This window comes from Aplidium turbinatum, chromosome 9, assembly GCF_918807975.1.
Source record: "Aplidium turbinatum chromosome 9, kaAplTurb1.1, whole genome shotgun sequence".
NCBI classification, from domain to species: Eukaryota; Metazoa; Chordata; class Ascidiacea; order Aplousobranchia; family Polyclinidae; genus Aplidium; species Aplidium turbinatum.
The window spans coordinates 8,497,434-8,518,316 of record NC_137480.1 but is presented as its reverse complement, the minus strand read 5'-3'; the positions used below and the strand labels follow the sequence as shown (position 1 = coordinate 8,518,316).

The 20,883-nt window shown below is 38.2% G+C and overlaps 1 protein-coding gene across 2 annotated transcripts; it reads right to left on the bottom strand.

Moving 5' to 3' along the window:
• Positions 1–929: 929 nt before the first annotated feature.
• LOC145777487 (heterogeneous nuclear ribonucleoprotein A/B-like) lies at positions 930–20,057 on the bottom strand. Of its 2 annotated transcripts, none has more exons than XM_082588866.1 (9): positions 19,858–20,057; positions 6,465–6,505; positions 5,948–6,075; positions 4,223–4,375; positions 3,900–4,034; positions 3,664–3,727; positions 3,268–3,492; positions 2,677–2,791; positions 930–1,262 (listed from the first exon to the last, which is right to left on the bottom strand). In XM_082588866.1, exons 1-8 carry the CDS (start codon positions 19,911–19,913, stop codon positions 2,685–2,687), a joined length of 909 nt encoding a protein of 302 aa, XP_082444992.1. In that variant the 5' UTR covers positions 19,914–20,057; the 3' UTR covers positions 930–1,262; positions 2,677–2,684. The 2 variants fall into 2 exon arrangements, with proteins under 2 accessions (XP_082444992.1, XP_082444993.1); XM_082588867.1 differs by lacking the exon at positions 930–1,262 and adding an exon at positions 1,270–2,263.
• Between the last annotated feature and the right edge of the window lie 826 nt (positions 20,058–20,883).

Below are 20,883 nucleotides of genomic sequence, written 5' to 3'. Positions count from 1 at the left end.
CAACAGAGTTAGCGATTCTAAAATTGCTTCCACAGATTAAGCGTAAATCGCGTAAACTTTGCGCGATTTACGATTTGCAAAATTTATTGATGTCTTTCTGTGTGTCTAAAACAAGTCCTGGGGGGTGTTAATAGCCAGATGTCTTGGAAAACGATATAAATTTATACAAATTATATTACATTTTCAACAAAGGGTTCAACTTAGGAATCAAATAGTATGTTGCAAATGTAACTGTTCTACATTTTAAAGCAGTTACTACTGTAACATAAGTGAGATTGTGCATGAGTCACTTCAAAAGTTAATTTTTCTGCTCTGGCTGCAAAGTCAACTACCAAATCAAAATTAATCGAATCTGCAAGATCACGCTCAATGGAGAGTATTGACTTAACGTGGAATTATTCTGTATTGAACGTTGCCATTCTGTTTGCTTTTATTTTTCGTGTACTTTTGCATTATCAAAAAAAACGTCCTGTCTGAAAGTGCCGCCCGCCCCCCCTTAGCTACGCCACTGTCTACTGTACATTTTACTGGGGTCCAGGAACGTAGCCAAAGAGAAAACCCTTAAATCGTTGTAACATACACATTACACAGCTTATACGCTTAGCCTTCCTACATTATCGCTAACGTATCATTGGTCAGTCAAGGTGTTTACGAAAGCAAACCAAGTAAAAAAAACTTTCTACCAGAGACAAAGATTCCACTCTTTTACACTGTTGCAAGGTTAACAAATAGCAAAATTTGTTGCCTTTTCCAAGTTTTATAATTCCAATACACACTTGGACTGCGATTTACAATAGGTACTAGGTAGCCTACCTTCTGGTAAATCTGTTTTTTGGTGGCGAACCATATAAAAGTAGCCGAAGCCTAAAAATAGCTTCCTCTACCAGTGGCTGCATGATGTTAAACTCGAAACAAAACAAATATTTTTTGGCGTGTTAGATTTATTAGATCAAAGGAAATTGGCGATGAATCCAACGAATCCGTCAAATTGGAAAGGTCACTGGCGAGAAACAATGTGAATGACGTTTACAAAATTTTATGTTACCAACAACTCTATTCGTTGGAGCGTTGGTTGGAATCAACTATACTTTTTTTCAAGGCAAACTAATCGAGTCATTTCAACAACGTATGAAAAGTGATAATCTGCTTCGAAAAGTCAAAAATGATGCCGAAGTCGAAGCTCGACATCAAATCTCTACAGAAAGATAGGTGCAGGAAAATCCAAATTTCACTGCTTTCCAGCTTTGTACAAGTATCACCCACTGTGAACAGAGAATTGGTTGTTAATTTACACTAGTGGAACGGTAAGGTTTGTGCGAAACTTACCCAGGCGTGTTGACATCTTATACCTGCATTGATACGGTACGGTTTAAGTTGTTTCATTTTACACGATCATGCAAAAATCTGCCAGTAGATCTCACAAAATACCATCCGATCAACACTTATACCGCACAGTTGTGAAAAGTTGGTGATACAATTTTATTTCAGCGTTTGAAATCAAAACTTTGTCGAGTTATGTTACTTCCACTGCTGCAAAATTCTTTTTTAAGCAACGACACAGCTTATTGATTTTGTTGTTGACCCAATATTGGTTAGCTCATGCTGGAAAGTGATAGATTAACAATGGCTTTTAAGAACAAATTTATCTGCAATCGTGTTGACGCAGGATATGTCAGTAGAGACACGCTTTGGTACTATAGCTTTGGCTAATGTACTATAGCTGAAATTACAGAAACCAAAACCTTTTAACAACTAACGTTAAAGAATAACGTCACTGGCAGATTTTTACAAGTGTGGGATACAGAAGAGAATAAAGTAGAAAACAGTTTTCAAATTTCACTTGAAATATCTGCGGTGTAGGCAATATTATTAATACCGTTATGCAAACTGAAAAGCAACTTAATGCAAAAAAAACTTGTCTTAAACTAACTCTATTCTGCTATACAATTGCATTATCTCCAATTTTGGTGATTACCACAATTGTAGACTTTGCTGCCAGTTCCAAGATGACTCTTCGGTGCAAGCTCTTCCACGTATGCTTTCGTTGGGGGATGGGAGTAACATATTGACTCAAGCCACTACTACCCGCTACTTTACAACCAACTTTTACTTTACTATACACTTGATTCATCACATTGTCTAATTTGATTACATTTACACTTCAGCTAGAGTCAATGACTTATACCGAAGGGGAAATAGCAGCTGGTTTTCCAACCTCGTTTCGGAAAACGGATCATTTTAAGCCGGGTGGGCCACGCTGGACCTAGCAGATCAAACCATAGTGAGGATCTGACAATAGAAACCCAGTGATTGTTTGCTAGGCCAACAACAGCCATCTTACATCACTACAAACTTCACAAACTCGACACTTTGAAATCAGGAAAATAAAGTAGTAATAATAAGTTAGTAACGAAAACTTTGTTACTTTCATACATCTAATAAGGTTTTGCTTCCAGGAAGTAAAGTAAAACCTCAATCAACTTGGATCATTCGTGCATGAAATAATGTAACTGTGTCTGAAAAACTTAAAAGGAAACTAAAAAAACACTTCTCATTGCTAGTCTTGCAAGACTTACAAGAAAAAAAAAATTGATTTGAAAATTTTATCAGATAGTGCAAAATTCCATACAAAATGATCCCTTGATTAACAGGAGTGATTGTGTCACGAAAGTATACCTTTCATCTTAGTATGGCTTGTAATTGTTCTGTGACCCTCCGCGAGCCGTCTTTGTTTTGCCTCCAGTGTTTTGTTGACCTTGCTGTTGCACTTGCTGTCCTCCTCCATAGGCACCTGGAGGAAAAGAATATGTGCACTCTCTGAAAAGAGCGTTGCAAAATGCTTTTTTATAACGTGAAGAAGCTAGAATCAAGCTTTGACAGGTAGAAAACGAATTCTTTTTCTGAAGTTGTTTTAGATACAAATGCAAGTTTTGAATTACTATCGGTGAAGCTTAAACCATCCAGAACCTACAATTTGGCAATAAGCACCGAAAACTTGTCGCCAATTTAAAAAACTAAAAGAAGAGAACTTGAAAGACCAAAGAAGCATTAGAGAAAAAAAATATAACTACACATATTACATTCATCCCACTGACTTGGCAAATAAAATGTCAAGCAGAACATCGACCCTTCGGCCCAAGCAAGGAAAGTTAGCAGTTAGTACAAAAGGAAGTATTAGGTAAGTTATGCTTGACGCCCACAGGGCACGTAGACTTTGCAATTTGCATTGACACTTCTATAAAGAACTGCGGTATGACGTCATCATACCTCCACCATAACCAGGATATCCATAACTGCCATAGTTTCCGTAACCTCCTGCTGCTGCGGCTCCGTACCCCCCGTATCCTCCATAACCGCCGTAGCCTCCGTAACCGCTGCTGTAGTTAAAACCTCCTCCCGCGGCGGCCGGGTAGCCCCCAGCCCCACCACCATACCCCCATTGCTGACCCCATTGGCTTAAACCTTGTTGCTGTCCACCGTAGCCCGTATTACCTGAAAGACAATGCAAATACAGACGTGTAATAAGCAAATGATGAATAAGATTTAAAGTCAAACATACAGTCCGTCACATGCCGAAATACCCACCATGAGTACAGCGCATCAAGCAGACAAAACAGGATTGAGCCGGTTAGACAAACAATCCTATCATGAACTTAAACTTACCATCGTTGCCTCGACCTCTGCCTCTACCCCCTTGCTTCTTTGAGTCGCCGTCTTTGCACTCACACTGTGGAAACAATTGGCCATCACGTTTTCTCTGCTTAACTTTAATGGTTGGTAGGGTTTGAATGTCAGAAATATCAATTAAGAAATTAAAGTTAAATGCTAAGAAAAGAAGCCCAAATTGTCGAAACCAATTCGTTGAAGTCAGAATAAGTTAAAACTTCTGTCACAATCACCTGTCTACCATCGATTTGATGAAATTTTCCAGTTTTAATCACTTCACCGATGACGCCATCTTTGGTGAAAGTAATGAAACAAAAGCCTCTAGCTTTGCCAGTTGTTCGGTCTGTTGGCCTTTCAATGGTATCAATCTGTGCAAAGCAAAATATGCTTTTTTGTCCAAAAATCAAGCAATGGCAAAAGTACAAAAATAAAATATTGACTTCACAGAAATGAGGATTGTAGTCAAATTTTCTTCAAACACTATATTATTCACACCATAGCATACCGTATTGTAAGAAAACATGAAGATGAAAGTAATGATATAAAATAGACTTACTCCTCCAAATTGTTCGAAATAAGCCTTAATAACATCTTCGGTTGTGTCTGGATTCAAACCACCAACAAACAATTTATTATCTTTTCGCAATGCTTTGGCCCGCTTGGGATCGATGTTCCGACCATCCAGTGAATGAACTGAAGTTGCTGAAACCTAAAGTAAACCAAATGGACTTGATAAACATTAGCAGCGTTACCGGGTGCAAAAACCTGATCAAAGAAATTGCAATTGATTTGCACACAACTAATTTAGGAGGGAGAGATGACTTCTCACATTCATTACAAGACTTTGTTCACTATTTTAAACTAGTTGGGCGTCTTTGACTAGATTGAAATTCGCTTTTTTCGATGTTAAAAGATAACTGGGAGGTTTTAAACAACGATCCACGACTTAATGATGCCATCCGAGTGACTCCAACGCGTATGACGTCATTTGCACCACCATTCCCAAGTGACGCCTGAGCCGAATGACGCAGGTCACTATTCGCGAGTTAGTGTGAAGAACACCACTCAAAAGAAATACAAAAATGGTTTGATGTGCAATTGTGCATGCTCGATCTACAGTCTCCATATTTTGCCTTTTTGAAACACCCTGTTGCAACCGTGCTGGCATTTTGTGGAAATGATGCGTGAAGTCAAACAAAAACAGTCTTTTCCCTTTTACATTGTGATTGTTTAGTCTTTTATGATTTAAGAACAATTTTAATTTTCTAAAACGTTGTGGACACTGGACAGTTCAAACAGGTTCTCTTAAAATGGAACAAAGCATCCTGCCCTTATACATGCGCCCATGTAATATTTTTAGTGATAACTACATTTATTTTTTCCTTTGTTACAGAAATCTAATTGATAGATAGATGATTAATAGATATGGGGTTAACTGTGCCACTTGTGGGAACCCAATAACTACCGGCAATAATTACCTATTTAAATTCAGTTTTACAACTTTGCTGAGTAATTTGACAATTTGTGACATCAGTTTATAGATACCAGCATATAAGTTGATCTAAAAACTGATTATACAAAAAGGTGGATGCTTACTTTAGTGAACGAGATCATGTAATTCAGGCATTTATACAGTTCATGTTAGAGACAGTTAAGCTATCATAAAGACCTGCTTCAGTGAAACATGCATTGTATCCCTTTTTGTCGCCGCATCCATTTAATATAATTGATTGAAAATCATAAATGAAATAAAATCAATACAGTCTGAACTCTGGTACTGTATTGCTGTACAAACTATCATAATTCATGCTGCATAAATGTGTAGTGATGAGAAGATCTTGTCCAAAACAAACATCACAAACTACTGAAATTAATTTTTGAAATCTAACCTAAAGTTATGTAATCCCCAACTTAGTCTCACTGACCTTTTAAGTGTTGATCAAATATAATATTGCAGCAAAAGTAATGCAGCAGCCAACAAAGCCAAACAAAAGTCACAAATGGAAAAGGGTGTTCACTGTTGAGATATTTGCTGCTATTCACATAAGACTAAATTACACGTACTACCGTATATAATATGTGTGATACTTTTAACAAGACAGTAACAACAAAACCAATACTACGGAAGCTACACCGTTATGGTTAGCGAAACGCAACTGCTGCTCGCTGTACTAGTGAGTGCACAGCCTTGTGCTGACGGCCGGGAAGAACGCTTCTTCTTCACAAAACCAATACTGCTAACAAAACATTTTCTTTTATTCCGATTTGAAATGTAAATTACCTTGTCAAGGCTGCTGGATTCCGCAAACAGTACAAATCCAAAACCTCTTGAACGCTTTGTTTCGTTATCTCTTTTTATAACACAATCTCTTACTTTTCCAAATTGTTCAAAGTAACCTCGTAATTTTTCTATAAATCAAAGAAAATTAGTTGGTTCCAAGCAGCATTCAAACTAGACACAGTAATAATTCCATGCAACAATATTTATGACGCTTGTAAATCTTCCACACTTTATTTTGCGGCAACGTTTAATAAGAACAATCACATTTTATTTTGCCCAACTGCGACAACATACAGTGCACTGCAAATCAAATACTAGAAGCACCAAAGGGACATGCAAGCAACTGTTCCCAACTATTTGCTATCCAATTGTCTTGCCAAGATGAAGTCAATAACTTTTTTGAAGATATTTTACCTAATTTTAAGTTAAGGATCACATCACACATGTTTTTGACAAGTGAAAAACTTTTGAGCATGAGCGAGCATGCTATATTCATCAAAACAAGGCAGCCTCTTACCTTCATCTGTTTCCCATGACAACCCTCCGACAAATAACTTTCTGTAAATCAAATTAAAATAATTAACTCTAGCACAGTTTACTATTATGCATAAACAAAACAACTTGCTAGGTCAGCGTGGTCCAACTTCTTTTCATCACAGGCCAATTTTTTTTTATCTTGCGGGCCAATGTTTTTAAATAGCGATTCATAGGCTTATTGCTGGCAAATTATACATAGCCTATGGCATATAGTTACTACACTTTAAAATCTCTACAGCTTTTTTCACCCTTAAAGGGGAATCACCTTTAACTTTATCAATTTTAGATTTTAATTTTAGACAATAGCGTTGGTATCCACAAGAATCGTAGTTGTGGCCATGCGAACGCAAGCCTAAAGAGCCTCGTTTCCAAGTTGATTTCGATTTTTGGTTATAATATTGTTCATTACCGAAAACGTACATTTGCAAATGTACGACGTACGTATTTCCAAACATCGAGTGGCCTACAAGTTCAGAACAGCAATTTTTAAAAGGGGAAACTTCTCCTTTGACACTACCTTCCGAAAGCTTGCAGGATTTTTCATTTTCTTTGACAGCAAAAACGGATCGTTCTGAAGTTCACATAATTGGAGTTAAAGCTCTGGGGGCTGTGTACTAATTCTCACGCTCAGCGGCTCATGGGAAATTTTTTTAAACAAAGTGGTATTGTCATGCATCACAAAGGATCATTCAAAAAGTTTTTTTGTCAATTACAATAACAAAGAAACAAAAATTGAAGTGATATCGCTAGATTAAAACAAAGCTGACTATCAGTTCGCGGGCCAAATTTGGCCTGCGGGCCTGCAGTTAGACCACGCTGTGCTAGGTTATGCATAAACCGTCTAAGCTATGCATTAAGTTACAGTGCAATAACATTAATCTATGTCAATGGTTCCCAACTCATGGGTCGCGACCCAAAGTTAGGTCGCCTGATAATTTTTTTGGGTCGTTTATTTTTCAGGCATATTGTATCTTGGGTGAAAAAAATAACAATAAAAAAAAAATTTAAAACGTGAAGAGATCGATCACAAAACTGGAAAATGTAAGCACAAGTCATGAAGCGTTTCATGTCGAGACATCGGAAAGCTTTGTAGCATGATCGTAGTGCAAGAAGTTTTAACAATTTTCGCTTTTATTATTGCTATTATTATTATTAAATGTAAACCCAACAAAAATTTCAGTCTTAAACATAAATTAACTTGACAAAGTTACGGGATATATATTGTAACGTGCATTAGGCTATATGTCACGAACGCTATGTCGGACAAACTATGACAAAGTTTTCATCACGTTGGACCACGCATAGTCTGGTGTGGTAAAACTGGTAAAACGCATCAAAGACAAAGCCCCAAGTGCTGTAGCCTATAGATTATTGCTTTCTCTACAGAGAGGCCTTTGCTGCAAAAAAGCTGTCTCAAGAGCTGCACGAAGTGTTAAGTGATGTGAAGTGTGTAAACTTCATCAAAACAAGTCCACTAAATCGGCATTTGTTTTCGTCTGTGTGGATTTTGATTATTATCAGGCATTGCTGTTGCACACAGAAGTGCGATAGTTGTCACGAGGTCGTGTCCTGAAGCGAGTTTTTAATTTGCGAGAGGAGATTGCTATCTTCCTGAGGCAACAGAACAGTGTGAGATTAGCAGAGAAGTTTTTGCAAGAAGATTTCAAGGCAAAAGTTGCTTACCTTGCCGATATATTTGACTCTCTGAATTCTCTAAATTTATATATGCAAGGCAACGGTTTTACGGTGATTGATCGCGCCGCAAAAGTTTCTGCTCACAAAAAACTCATATTCTGGAAAAATTATGTCTCCAGAGATGAGTACGATATATTTCCTCAGTTAACGCAATATATCTGTTAACAGTTAACGTTATATAGGCTATTAACAGTTAAGGCAATATATTCAAAAACAGATTCCATTTGCAACAACTTGGCTTTGTAAGATTGGATTTAGCGCCATGTGTGTATTGAAAACTGAACAGCGAAACCGGCTGGAAGTTAAAGCCGACATGCGGCTATGCCTAAGCAAAATAACGCCTCGATTTCAAAAACTCACTGACAGCAAGCCAGCACAGCTATCTCATTAATGATTTGATAAACAAATTATTTTCGTAAAAAGTTACTGCTTTTGTAGTGCTGTTTGTTTGCAACACAATCTTGTATGGCTTTTAAAATATTACGACAATTTGCTTGGGTCGCAAGATTTTACCGAACTGAATTTTTTTTTAAATGGGTCGCCTTAAAAACGAGTTGGGAACCACTGATCTATGTCATGCTTACTAGATAAAAGCAGTGGCTACAGTTAACGTAAATGATAGCCACAGGCAATTAGACGGGAGCAAGTCTTTTAGGCGCCGGTCAAATAGGCGTGCACACTTATGGCGTCTGGGTATTTAGGTACGGAGCACTGTGGCGCCCGTTCATTTAGGTGCTATTCCAAGTAAAGTCTGCAAATTGTATCAGCTTGGCAGGTAGGGCAATGCTTTTTCACAGAAAATGTTATATTGAACAGAAAAATATGTCATGGCTTCCGTGAGTGAAGCTGCTTAAACCGGCAATGCTTTTCACACAAAATGTTACATTGAACAGAAAAATATATTGTATTTGAATGCGCGTGTTCGGTATTTATTTGTTGTTAGTCCAGGTTTGTGTCGGTGAAAGCTTTATCAATGAATTATTATTCAAGTTTCCGAACATGAGTGAGTTCACTTTTAGTGAGTCTAATAATAACTATCATACACTAAACATCGGTCAAAAATATACCGTAGCCTATATTCAAGCGGGTGGTAGGCTTGATTGAAGAGTAGCCTAACTTAGTTTTTCTGTCAAAACCCCGACTAGGTTTAACGAGCAAAGTCGCACCATTATGCTTGCAACTTGTAACTAGGGTTCGTATGCCTTATAGAAATGTATTCATGTAGTAGAGCGTTGTATCATACAAACTCGCCACACAACTAATCAATCCAGAGTAGAAGTAATTGCGAAAGATAACAGATTAAGTAAGGTTCCATCTGGCTGCAACCTGTGTTCAGGATGCATAGCAAATGTCCTGTGGAGATGTGCTAATATCAATAGTAGAGCGTTGTCTCGCACCTTATCTCCACACGCACATTAACAAAACAAAATATTTTTCTGTTCAATATAACATTTTGTGTGAAAAGCATTGCCCTACCTGCCAAGCTGAGACAATCTGCAGACTTTACTAGGAATAGCACCTAAATGAACGGGCGCCACAGTGCTTCGCACCTTAACATCCAGACGCCACAGTGTGCGCGCCTATTTGACCGGTGCCTAACGCCTAAAAGTCGCGCCTAAAAGTCGTGGACCCAATTAGATCGTTAACACTTTACAGTTTGTTGATCACTTTATTTTGCTTTTATTAGTGCCAAGGTCATGTGGTTATGCACAAACTTTTGTGTTACAAAAATATATATATAATCAATGTTAAAACAATGAAAACTATTAATACTACAAAAAGTGCTCAATGCCAAGCAAAAAGGCAAAGCAGAGCGAATTAAATCAAATATAGTTATTACTATCTGAAGCCTTTACAAATTGATTCACCTAATGGATCATCAGAAGGTCTGAAAAAACATGCAACCAGTAAAGAATCGATAATTCTGAAAAGATATTAAATATTACAACTGTAATTTAATCTGCCAAAAAACCCTCTAAACCTGTACTTCCTGAGAAGATATTAAATATTACAACTTTTAATATTTAAAATTTAATATCTTCTCAGGAAGTACAGGTTTAGAAGTTTTTTTTGGCAGATTAAATTACAGTTGTAATATTTAATATCTTTTCAGAATTATCGATTCTTTACTGGTTGCATGTTTTTTCAGACCTTCTGATGATCCGTTAGGTGAAACAATTTGTAAAGGCTTCAGATAGTAATAACTATATTTGATTTTATATAATCAATGTCATATTTTAACATAGTAAGGTGCCTATAGCCTTGTTGTTGTTGTACTATACTTGGCAAACATAGCGTAAGCTTGTCTTAACAACATTATGTAATGAAAGCTTGGATTGGTTTGTCAAAATTCATATTATTGCACAAACCATGTTTTCAAAAGAATTCAAAAAGCTTTGTTACAGTTCGACGAGATACAATGCTCAATAAAACTAACAGTGATTTATCATATGATGCTCAATAACTCAGGCCTCTAAGCTCCCGCCTGACATTACTGCCGATCTGTTGTAAAGCCATGTTTGGTCACTTGCTTAAACAAGCAAACGTTTGTTACATTTATCACTAAAGTATTTCTAAGTTTTTCTTCACTTGCGTTTGTATGTGACATTTTTTTCTATTCCCTTACAACCTTTTGTCACAAAGAATGCAAAGTTTCTCATACGATGAGAACTATTGCTGAAAAAAGTTTCATAAAAAGGTGAGGATAACTCAATAAAAACTCAAGAATAGCTTTACACTGCTTGGGTAGCAGTAATGTAGTATACATTTAAATATAATAGACAGATAAAACCAAGCAACCACACGGCATTTATCATCATACATTAGCGCAGTGGTTCCCAACCTGGGGGTAATTTGCCTGTTTTTGGGGGGTAACAAGACCCGATTTAGAAGCAGTGAAGCAAGTGAAGGTTGTGAACTTTATAAAAGCGAAGGAATTGAAGAGCCGTCTTTTCAAAGAACTGTGCAAGAAGATGGAAGAAAAATACGAAGCATTACTGTACCACACAAATCGCCTTACTGATTACTGTACCACAAGTACGATGGCTGTCTCACGACAGAGTGATAACCTGTCTGGTTGAACTTCGTGAGGCTGCCCATGTTTATCGGTAAAAAAGAAGTCCGACTTGGCTGAACACTTCTCTAACCAACAGTGGATTTCCCAGCTGTGCTATCTGGCTTATATCTTTGGTGAATTGAACAAAGGTAATCTTTTAATTCAAGGCAAGAATGTAGCTAATTGTGATCGACACCAAAGTAACCGTAGCAGCATTTATCTCAAAGGTTAAATTGTGGAACAAGCGAGTTGGAAGGGGTACAGTTTCACATGCTTGACAGGTAGCCTACCTCGAAGGCAATGGACTTGATTTGACAGCGGCGTTGAAGGAGGACATAGCTGACCACTTAGGCCAGCTAGCTAAGAAGATGGACAACTACTTTCCGAATTTGGACACGGCTAGTCTCCAATGGTGCACTGAGCCCTTCACATGTGATGACAGCCAGGTGGATGATGACGACTTTCCAACTAAAGAAGAATTTATCACTCTCCGAATGAACGAGGAGTTGAAACTTGATTTCAAGGGGGAAAGGTTGGGGGTCTGCTACTATTCGGTGAGTCCGATTCGGTGAGTCTGATTCGGTGAGTTCCTAACCTCTAACCCTAAAACGGCAATGATAATTAAGCTACGGTACCCGATAATTTTAAAAAAAAAATTGAAAAAGTCCCCCGTTAAGGGATCGGACTCACCGAATCGGACTCACCGAAACGGGCCATTCCAAAGGTTGGAACCCTTCTGGTTTAGCAGACTCCAGGACACACTAACATTAGCGACACAGGCATTAAATATTTTGACATCTTTTTCAACAACGTATGGTTGTGAACAAAGATTTTCAACTGTCTTGGGAATGAAGACAAAGAAGCACAATCGCCTGGATGTCGAAAGCGACGCAAGAATCGCCCTCAGTACCACTAAGCCCAGGATCACAAAGCTGGCGGCTGAAGTCTAGGCCCAACCTTCCCACTGAATGTTTACCACACATTTTTATCTTGTATTCAGTATTGTATTGCATTTTGATTGTCATAGTTAGCTCTTTGAAACACATAGCAAATCCCTAATAGCAATAAACACTTCTGTTTTTGAAAATTGATCGTGGGGCTAATTGGCTCACTTCAGGGTGGAGATTAGGGTAACAGCCAAAAAAAGGTTGAAAACCACTGCATTAGCGTAAACGTTAAACTACGAATGTATTCGGCCATACTCAAGTAACGAAAATAACTGATCTAAATATAATAATGAATTAAAAACAAAATGCACAAGAATAAAACTGCAAAGCAGAGGAAAAAGGCACATCACATGGCAGTTAATTGCGCGAGGCAAAAAAGCACATCATACAACAAATTATAAAAAACGTTTAGGAGATAGGAAGCACCTGCAGCAAATGGATGCAACCTAGTTCGTACCCTGAACAGTTTGTACCCTGAAAAGATTGAGAGAAAAAAATTAAAAAAGCCGAAGTCGCTGATTGCAGTTTCCGTTTTTCCGCGCAAACATTTTAAAATTTCTGGTAATGATTGATCCTAAGAGTTTGCCGAAGTCGCTGATCACAGTCTCTGCAAACATTTTAAAATTTTCCCTCTGAAAAGATCGAGAGAAAAAATAGCACAACGCGAAAGTCGCTGATCCCAGTTTCTGCAAACAAACAAAAACTCTCAGGATCATTACCGGAAATTTTAAAATGTTTGCGGAAACTCTGATCTCAACCCTAACCCTTTTAAAATGTTTGCGGAAACTGCTATCAGCGACTTCGGCAAACTTTTAAGATCATTACCAGAAATTTTAAAATGTTTGCGCGGAAAAACGCAAACTACGATCAGCGACTTCAGCTTTGTTCTATTTTTCTCTCTCAATTTTTTAGTTTGTTTGTTTGGAGAAACTCCGATCAGCGACTTTGGCTTTTTGTAATTTTTTCTCTCGATCTTTTCCTAACCCTAAACCCTAACAATTTTAAAATGTTTGCGGAAACTGCAATCATCAACTTCGGATTTTTTTAATTTTTTCTCTTGATCTTTTCCTAACCCTAAACCTTTTAAAATGTTTGCGGAAACTGCGATCAGCGACTTCGGCAAATTCTTAGGATATTACCAGAAATTTTAAAATGTTTGCGTGGAAAAACGGAAACTGCGATCAGCGACTTCGGCTTTGTTCTATTTTTTTCTCTCGATCTTTTCAGTTTGTTCGTTTGCGGAAACTCCAAACAGCGACTTTGGCTTTTTGAATTTTTTTTCTCGATCTTTTCAGGGTGCAAACTAGGTTGCACCCGCGACAAACAACTGCGTATTGAGGCGAGGATTGCAAGATTTTATTAGCAAAGCAAATAAAATGAGTAAAGAAAATCACCTCTAGTACCAAAATTGTATTTAAATATAAATGCAAATATTTTTACGGCCTTGTTCTTAACTAGGTGAACACAAAAAACACGATATTAATTAATAGATTTTTTCTTTTTGGAATAGGGTAAACCGGGGTAAAATGGGACACAAATAACTATTTCTGTTGCTGGACTAAATAACCTTACAGCTGGCATGAATAGTTTTTTGCAGATTTTGCAAACAATCAAAGGATAGCACAAGCCCATAAAAATTTCAAGGCTGCCGCTTCGGGAAGGTCAACTTTTTTTAAAAAAGAAAAAGTGTCCCATTTTTCCAGGGTGTGGGAAAAATGGGACACTTAATAAAATTCCTTTTGTCTAGTTTTTCTATTCACTGGGTATAGTGAGACAACTTTTAACAATAACAGTTTATTGAATGAACAAACATTTTGCTAATTTAACACAACAAACAAAATGAAATGTTCATGTACAAATGAACACTATTTCAAGATATGTAGCATGAATAAAAACCAAATTAAACAAAAAACAGTGGGTGATGCAGTAGTAACGTTAATAGATTTGCATTTAAAATTTAAAAAGATAAATTACAGAATGATATATTGCTGGAATAGACATTGCCACTAAACGCTGTGATATTGTACGATTTATTGCCTTTATTGCCCCTACTTTTTTTTTAAAAAAAAGCAGAAGCACTGCTTTGTGATTTTAATGTGCACTTGGTCATTGCGCACTTAATGCGCAGCTGTAAAAGTGTAAACCTAAAAGTTACAGATAAAATACTGCATTATTAAAGCAAAAGTAGACATCATGGAAAACAATTACACCACAATTGAGCACTTTTTGTAAACAGTCCCATTTTATCCAGACATGTCCCATTTTTCCCTCGTCCCATTTTACCCCGGTTTACCATACAGCGTTTTTTGAATACGCTTGATAACTAAAGTGCCAGCAAGACTCTGGATTTTTTTTAATTCTAAGAGTAATTAATTAGCAGTGGCTATTTGACCGGCGCCGGTCTTTGATACTGAAACACTATTTGACCGGTCATGACGTCACTATATAGGCATTTTTTTCTTTTTCTCTTTCAAAGCAAAAGACGAGAAGAGTGCCTATATAAGTTCTAAATTCAACACCTATGTTCAACTGATTCGGTGGCGCATAGGATAAGTCTCCAGCTGGTGCTCCAGAGGGAATGAGTTCGATACTATGCGGAATCGTTCTTTTATTTTTAATTTTTAACTAAATTTTGACCCGAATTGACTCAATCGTTAGGCTGCTGCATTTTTGTGGTTAATTTTTAATTTGAGTAGCCTACAGCCCAATTTTTTTATGTCTTTGTATGAGAAGATTCATTGATGGAGATACTATACGCGGATGATTTGGTTTTGTTGAGTGACACAATGGAAGACCTGAGAGAGAAATTTGAGATGTGGAAGAAGTCACTTCATTATAAAAATATGTGTGTGAACATCAAAAAGACAAAGGTCGTACTAAGTGGAACGGAAGGGGAAATCACAATGAGCAAAAATGACCCATGTGGTGTATGTGGAAAAAGAGTGATGGCAAATTCTGTTAAGTGTACAAAATGCAGGAAGTGGGTGCATGGGAGATGTGCAAAGATGAAGAGAGTGACATGCAGATCCGGAGATGGTTTTGAATGTGAAAGATGCAGGAAGATTGAGGAAGGAATGGTTGGTCATGTTGAAAAGCTGAATGACGAAGTTGAATCCGTGAATGCCTTTTGCTATCTAAGACAGCGTGGTCCAACTACAGGCCAGCGGGCCGCATGCGGCCCACGGGTAGAATTTTTGCAGGCCCGCGAGCTCTCACAGTATTAATTTAATTTTTATTTATGTTTTTTCAATTTCAATTAGAACAAGTATAGCATTTGGATAAAAAGTGTTAAAAATTTAATTCAAAGTTGTAGACAGCAGGGCCTATAATACTGTTTCAACCTATCAGGTCTCGTCAGTAGATAACTGGGCTTCTTAAAGGCTGATATGTACCTAGTGTTCCGGACGTTTTTGTTTCCTTAAGTAGATGATTATGAAGTGGAATGCTCCCATTTTGTGAAAGATATTAAGGATTTATCTTGTGAATTTGAGAATAGATTTAAAGATTTTGACAGATTAAAACCTATCTCCATTTGTATAACAATCCTATATGGATGTTAATGTGGAAACACAGCTACCAGAACTTCAGCTCAAACTCTGCGCGCTTCAGTGCAACCAATTCTTGCTGTCAAGGAAAAATGAAACCTCAGAGTGCTTCTGGAAATTAGCCAGCAAGGATAGATTTCCCAAACTGAAAAAATTTGCATTAAAAATGCGCTCAATGTTTGGAAGCACATACATGTGTGAGAGTAAGCCTACGTTTTCTAGAATGAAGCGAGTCAAGTCTAAAAACAGAAATCAAATGATAAACGAAACATTGGAAGATAGTCTCCGACTTGCTACCACTAACATTGAAGTTGATGTAGAAACGATAGTATCAGAGAAACCTCGACCACAGGCATCTCACTGTTAAAGATTTGCAATAAATTTCTATTTGCTATTGTTTAACAATTTCGATTAAGCACTCCTTTTTTTTCATATCTTTATCCTGCATTGCGGGAAAGCGGACTTGAGCGCTATGCATCGGTGTACGCCTTCCGACGTACACCTGACCCACGCTGCAGCCGACGGCAATGTATTTTTCCGGTTGTCTACTCTACTTATGACTTAAATTTGGTACTACCCGTTACTCGAAATCGATCACTGGGTAGAGGCAATTATCGTAAAGTTGCTTGCCCAGAGAAACAACAGCAAGTGTGGGTGGCTGGAGTCGAACATGCAGGCTCTCGACTGCGAGCCCAACGCGCTAACTATAAAACACTCGCTATTGTTTTATTGGAAATGGCCCGCAAGTTGTCACGTTTTTGTAAAGTGGCCCGTAAGTCAAACGTAGTTGGACCACTCTGATCTAGGAGATAGATTGAATACAAGTGGTGGTTGTGAAGCGGCAGTGACTGCAAGAGTAAGGTTTGGATGGGTGAAATTCAGAGAGTGTCGAGAGTTGTTATGTGGTAGAAGATTTTCGTTGAAAATGAGAGGAAGAATTTATACTAGTTGTGTGAGATCTGCAATGCTGTACGGAAGTGAGACATGGTGCTTACGGGAAAACGAATTGGCGATTTTAAGAAGAACTGAGAGAGCGATGGTGAGAGCAATGTGTGGTGTGAAGCTGATGGACAAAAGGAATACTGAAGAACTTATGAACTTGCTTGGGTTGAATGAAAATGTTGATAAGTTGGCAAAAGCGAATGGAGTGAGGTGGTATGGGCATGTTTTGAGAAGGGATGAAGATGATGTTTTGAGAAGAGCGCTGGAGTTGCGAGTAAAGGGTCGTAGAAAACAAGGAAGACCTAAGAAAACGTGGAAAAGGCAAGTTGAGGAAGAAAGCAGCAAGGTGGGCTTAACAAGAGAGGACGCGTTACACAGATCGATGCAGAGGGAGGGGGGTGCAACCTAGTTTGTACCTTGAACCATTCGTACAGTCAGTTTGTACCCTGAAAAGATCGAGAAACAAAATTTAAAAAAGCCGAAGTCGCTGATCGGAGTTTCCCCAAACAATTTGTAACAAACTCGAGGGTTAGGGTTAGCGGAAACTGCGGAAAAATGTTTGCGGAAACTGCAATCAGCGAAGGTTAGAGCATAGATTACTCTATGGTTAGAGTTAGCGGAAACTGCGGAAAAATGTTTGCGGAAACTGCGATCAGCGGACTTCGGTTTTGAGCTATTTTTTCTCTCAATCTTTTCAGGGAGAAAATTTTAAAATGATTGCGGAAACTGCGATCAGCGACTTCGGCTTTTATTAATTTTTTTTCTTGATCTTTTCAAGGTACGAACTGACGGTCCGACGGACATCACCGGATTAAAACTGGACTACTACTACACTACTACTTTTCAACTATGAGTAATAAAGTTAGAGTTTTTAATTTTCTGGAATTTGAGAATTTCTCTGGGTAATTTTTCGTTCGTCATAAGAGGATGTGACCGTGTTTGCCGAACAACGCATTACATTTTTGCGTCGTTCAGCAAACACGATCACATCCTCTTATGACGAACGGAAAATTATCCAGAGAAATTCTTAAATTCAAGAAAATTAAAAAAATAAAATTAAGTAATAAAGTTAGAGTTTTTAATTTTTTGGAATTTGAGAATTTCTCTGGGCAATTTTCCGTTCGTCATAATTGTCCGTTGGTCATTACATTTTTGCGTCGTTTGGCAAACACGGTCACATCCTCTTATGACGAACGGAAAATTATCCAGAGAAATTCTTAAATTCAAGAAAATTGAAAAACTCTACTCATATTTGAAAAGACATAAAAAATTGGGCTGTAGGCAACTCAAATTAAAAATTGACCACAAAAATGCAGAAGCTTAACGATTGAGTCGCTTCGGGTAAAAATTTAATCAAAATTGAAAAAAAAAACGCTTTTGCATAGTACCGTTTCGAACTCATCCCCTCTGGAGCACCAGCCCGATACGTATCCTACGCGCCACCGAATCAGTTGAACGTAGGTGTTGAATTTAAAACTTATATAGCAAGCCTTAAAGCAGCCGGCGGCCATGGCCGCTAAGTAGTGCTTGAATGGCCGCCGGTGCTACCTCTTCCGTCGGCCAAGTTTGGCCGCCGGTTTCTTCTAGCCCATTATTTAATTTCGCAATAGAATGATCGTGGATTAAATGTCGAAAATATGTAGTATCAAAGAGTGACGCAGAATCAGGTCAGCGCATCATAGTCACTAGGGTGCAACCTAATTCGTACCCTGAACAGTTCGGACCCTCAGTTTGTACCCTGAAAAGATCGAGAGAAAAAAATTAAAAAAGCCGAAGTCGCTGATCGCAGTTTAATAGCACAAAGCCGAAGTCGCTGATCGGAGTTTCCGCAAACAAACTCAAGGGTTAGGGTTAGGTTAGCGGAAACTGCGGAAAAATATTTGCAGAAACTGCGATCAGCGAGGGTTAGAGAGTATAGATTACTCGATGGTTAGGATAAGCCGAAACTGCGGTTAGCTGAAACTGCAGAAAAATGTTTGCGGAAACTGCGATCAACGAGGGTTAGTTAGAGCATAGATTGCTCTATAGTTAGGGCTAGGGTAAAGGTTAGCGGAAACTGCTGGAAAATGTTTGCGGAAACTACGATCAGCGAGGGTTACGGTTAGAGCATAGATTAATCTATGGTTAGAGTTAGGGTAAAGGTTAGCGGAAACTATGGGAAAATGTTAGCGGAACTGCGATCAGCGACTTCGGCTTTGTGCTATCTTTCTCTCGATCTTTTCAGGGGGAAAATTTTCAAATGTTTGCGGAAACTGCGATCAGTGATTTTCGCTTTTTTTAATTTTTTTTCTCGATCTTTTTAGGGTACGAACTGAGGGTCCGAACTGTTCAGGGTACGAACTAGGTTGCATCCTAGTCACTACTGTTGTATTGAATATATCCAGCTGCGATCACCAGCGTTGTAAGTTTTGTTTGCAATTCCCGATGTTTATTTCAACGAAGTGTTAATCCGAAGTGCTAATTTACATCGGCTGGCAATATTGTCGTTTTTATATCGATTCAATGTTGTCGGATATTGAATCGTTGTTAAAAAGGAGAACTAGGTTAGTTGACATCCGTGGGTAAAACACGTGTCTTCATGTTCATAGTTGAGAACGCTGTGGGTTAGTGACTTCACACCCTCAATGGTGACATCATAACGGAATAAATGGTCAGGTTTTATGAAAGGCGGTATGCAGTTGAAACAGTTTACTGAGCTGCGAGCAGTTAAAACAATTTAGAGTCGTTAGATGGTCCCGCAATACCAGATTACAATCCCGATAAAGCATTTAATGCGTGGTACAACGATTCTATTGCAGGACGTCGCCCAGACTTCAACAACGCTAAGTGATCATTTTAACATTGTTGCAAGTTTAATGCTATTTACTTGTGCTATCGTTATTGTATTTTGGCCTCCAAGCACGCAGATTTGGCCGCCGAGAAGGAGCTCTCGGTAGGCCACAATGGCTGCCGAAAAAAAAACACGAGTTTTAAGGCCTGTATAGGCACTCTTCTCGTCTTTTGCTTTGAAAGAGAAAAAGAAAAAAAATGCCTATATAGTGACGTCATGACCGGTCAAATAGTGTTTCAGATTCAAAGACCGGCACCGGTCAAATAGCCACTGCCTAATTAATTCCACAAAGATGATTGAGTTATCTTTAATCAAACTTTTCAAAAAAGAATAAAAACAGTGTGCAGAAAACATCTCACCCTTCCTCATCACTTGCAGCTTTAATTAGACTTCCATCATTGTGTGTTTCACCCATTATTTTTTATTCAGTACAAATACACGTGCCCAAATTTCCTTTTCTTTGAGATTGTAGCTTTTATTGGTAAATTAACAAAATAATTGTTAATAAATCAAAACTTCAAGACAAAGCGTGCTCAAACAAAGCTTGGACAATACTAAAAGGCGGATACGTGGATGGGCGGAAATAAATATGACACATTTCCGCAAAAGTTACAAAATTATGCCGATTTTAAAAACACGGAAGCTTAGCCTCTCTTTTCAGTGCATCTGATTAACCTTTAACATACCAAGCCTAGCTCACCAACGTCGTTTACCAAGGTGGGGTCCTCCAAGGACCCCATCGTTTCTATTGCTTAAAGTATACAGTATATACAGGGTCATGAATAATTAACGTTACAACTTCAAACAAATGTATTTAACCGTATCTGTCACTCAGTGGCGTAGCCAAGGGGGGGGGGGGGTTGGGGGTTACAATCCCCCCTTTGGCACGTGTGTGACGTCATGATATTGAGAATGATGCTTTCAGTCTAAAAAAACTGTCTAATTTTAAACAAAATTGCATTAAAAGAACAAGTTTTGCCAATACCAAACATCTCAGCCAGGAATTAGCAACAAGAGAACATAGAGACTTAGCTTTATTTCCAAAAAATGCCGAAGAAAACATAATATTATCCTTTTGCTATGCCACCAGACACCACCATTTTACAGGAATATTTGTACCACATTTTTGTTGAAAATGCTCTCAGAATGCACCAAATTCAAAGTAAGCTACCGGTTATTTTTCAAAATTTTCTGGGGGAGGCCCCCCAGACCCCCCGACGCTGGGTCGTCAAGACCCCCCCTTTCAAAATTCATGGCTACACTACTGCTGTCACTGCTTCCTTTTGGCGGCAAGAGTTACTGGCTGAGACTATCAGGTCTACGTCTCTCTTATTGCTAATTACTCCGTCGGCTTATATCAACGTTGGGTCGACAGAACGATTCAT

What these genes read in the sequence shown, in the direction of transcription:
- LOC145777487 (XM_082588866.1), bottom strand. Translation starts at nt 19,913, where the DNA reads ATGGGTGAAACACACAATGATGGAAGTCTAATTAAAGCTGCAAGTGAT. An exon ending in AATCCAGCAGCCTTGACAAG is followed by an intron (nt 4,376 to 5,947) that starts GTAATTTACATT and finishes GGTTTACTTTAG; the next exon opens with GTTTCAGCAACTTCAGTTCA. An exon ending in ATATCCTGGTTATGGTGGAG is followed by an intron (nt 2,792 to 3,267) that starts GTATGATGACGT and finishes CTTTTCCTCCAG; the next exon opens with GTGCCTATGGAGGAGGACAG.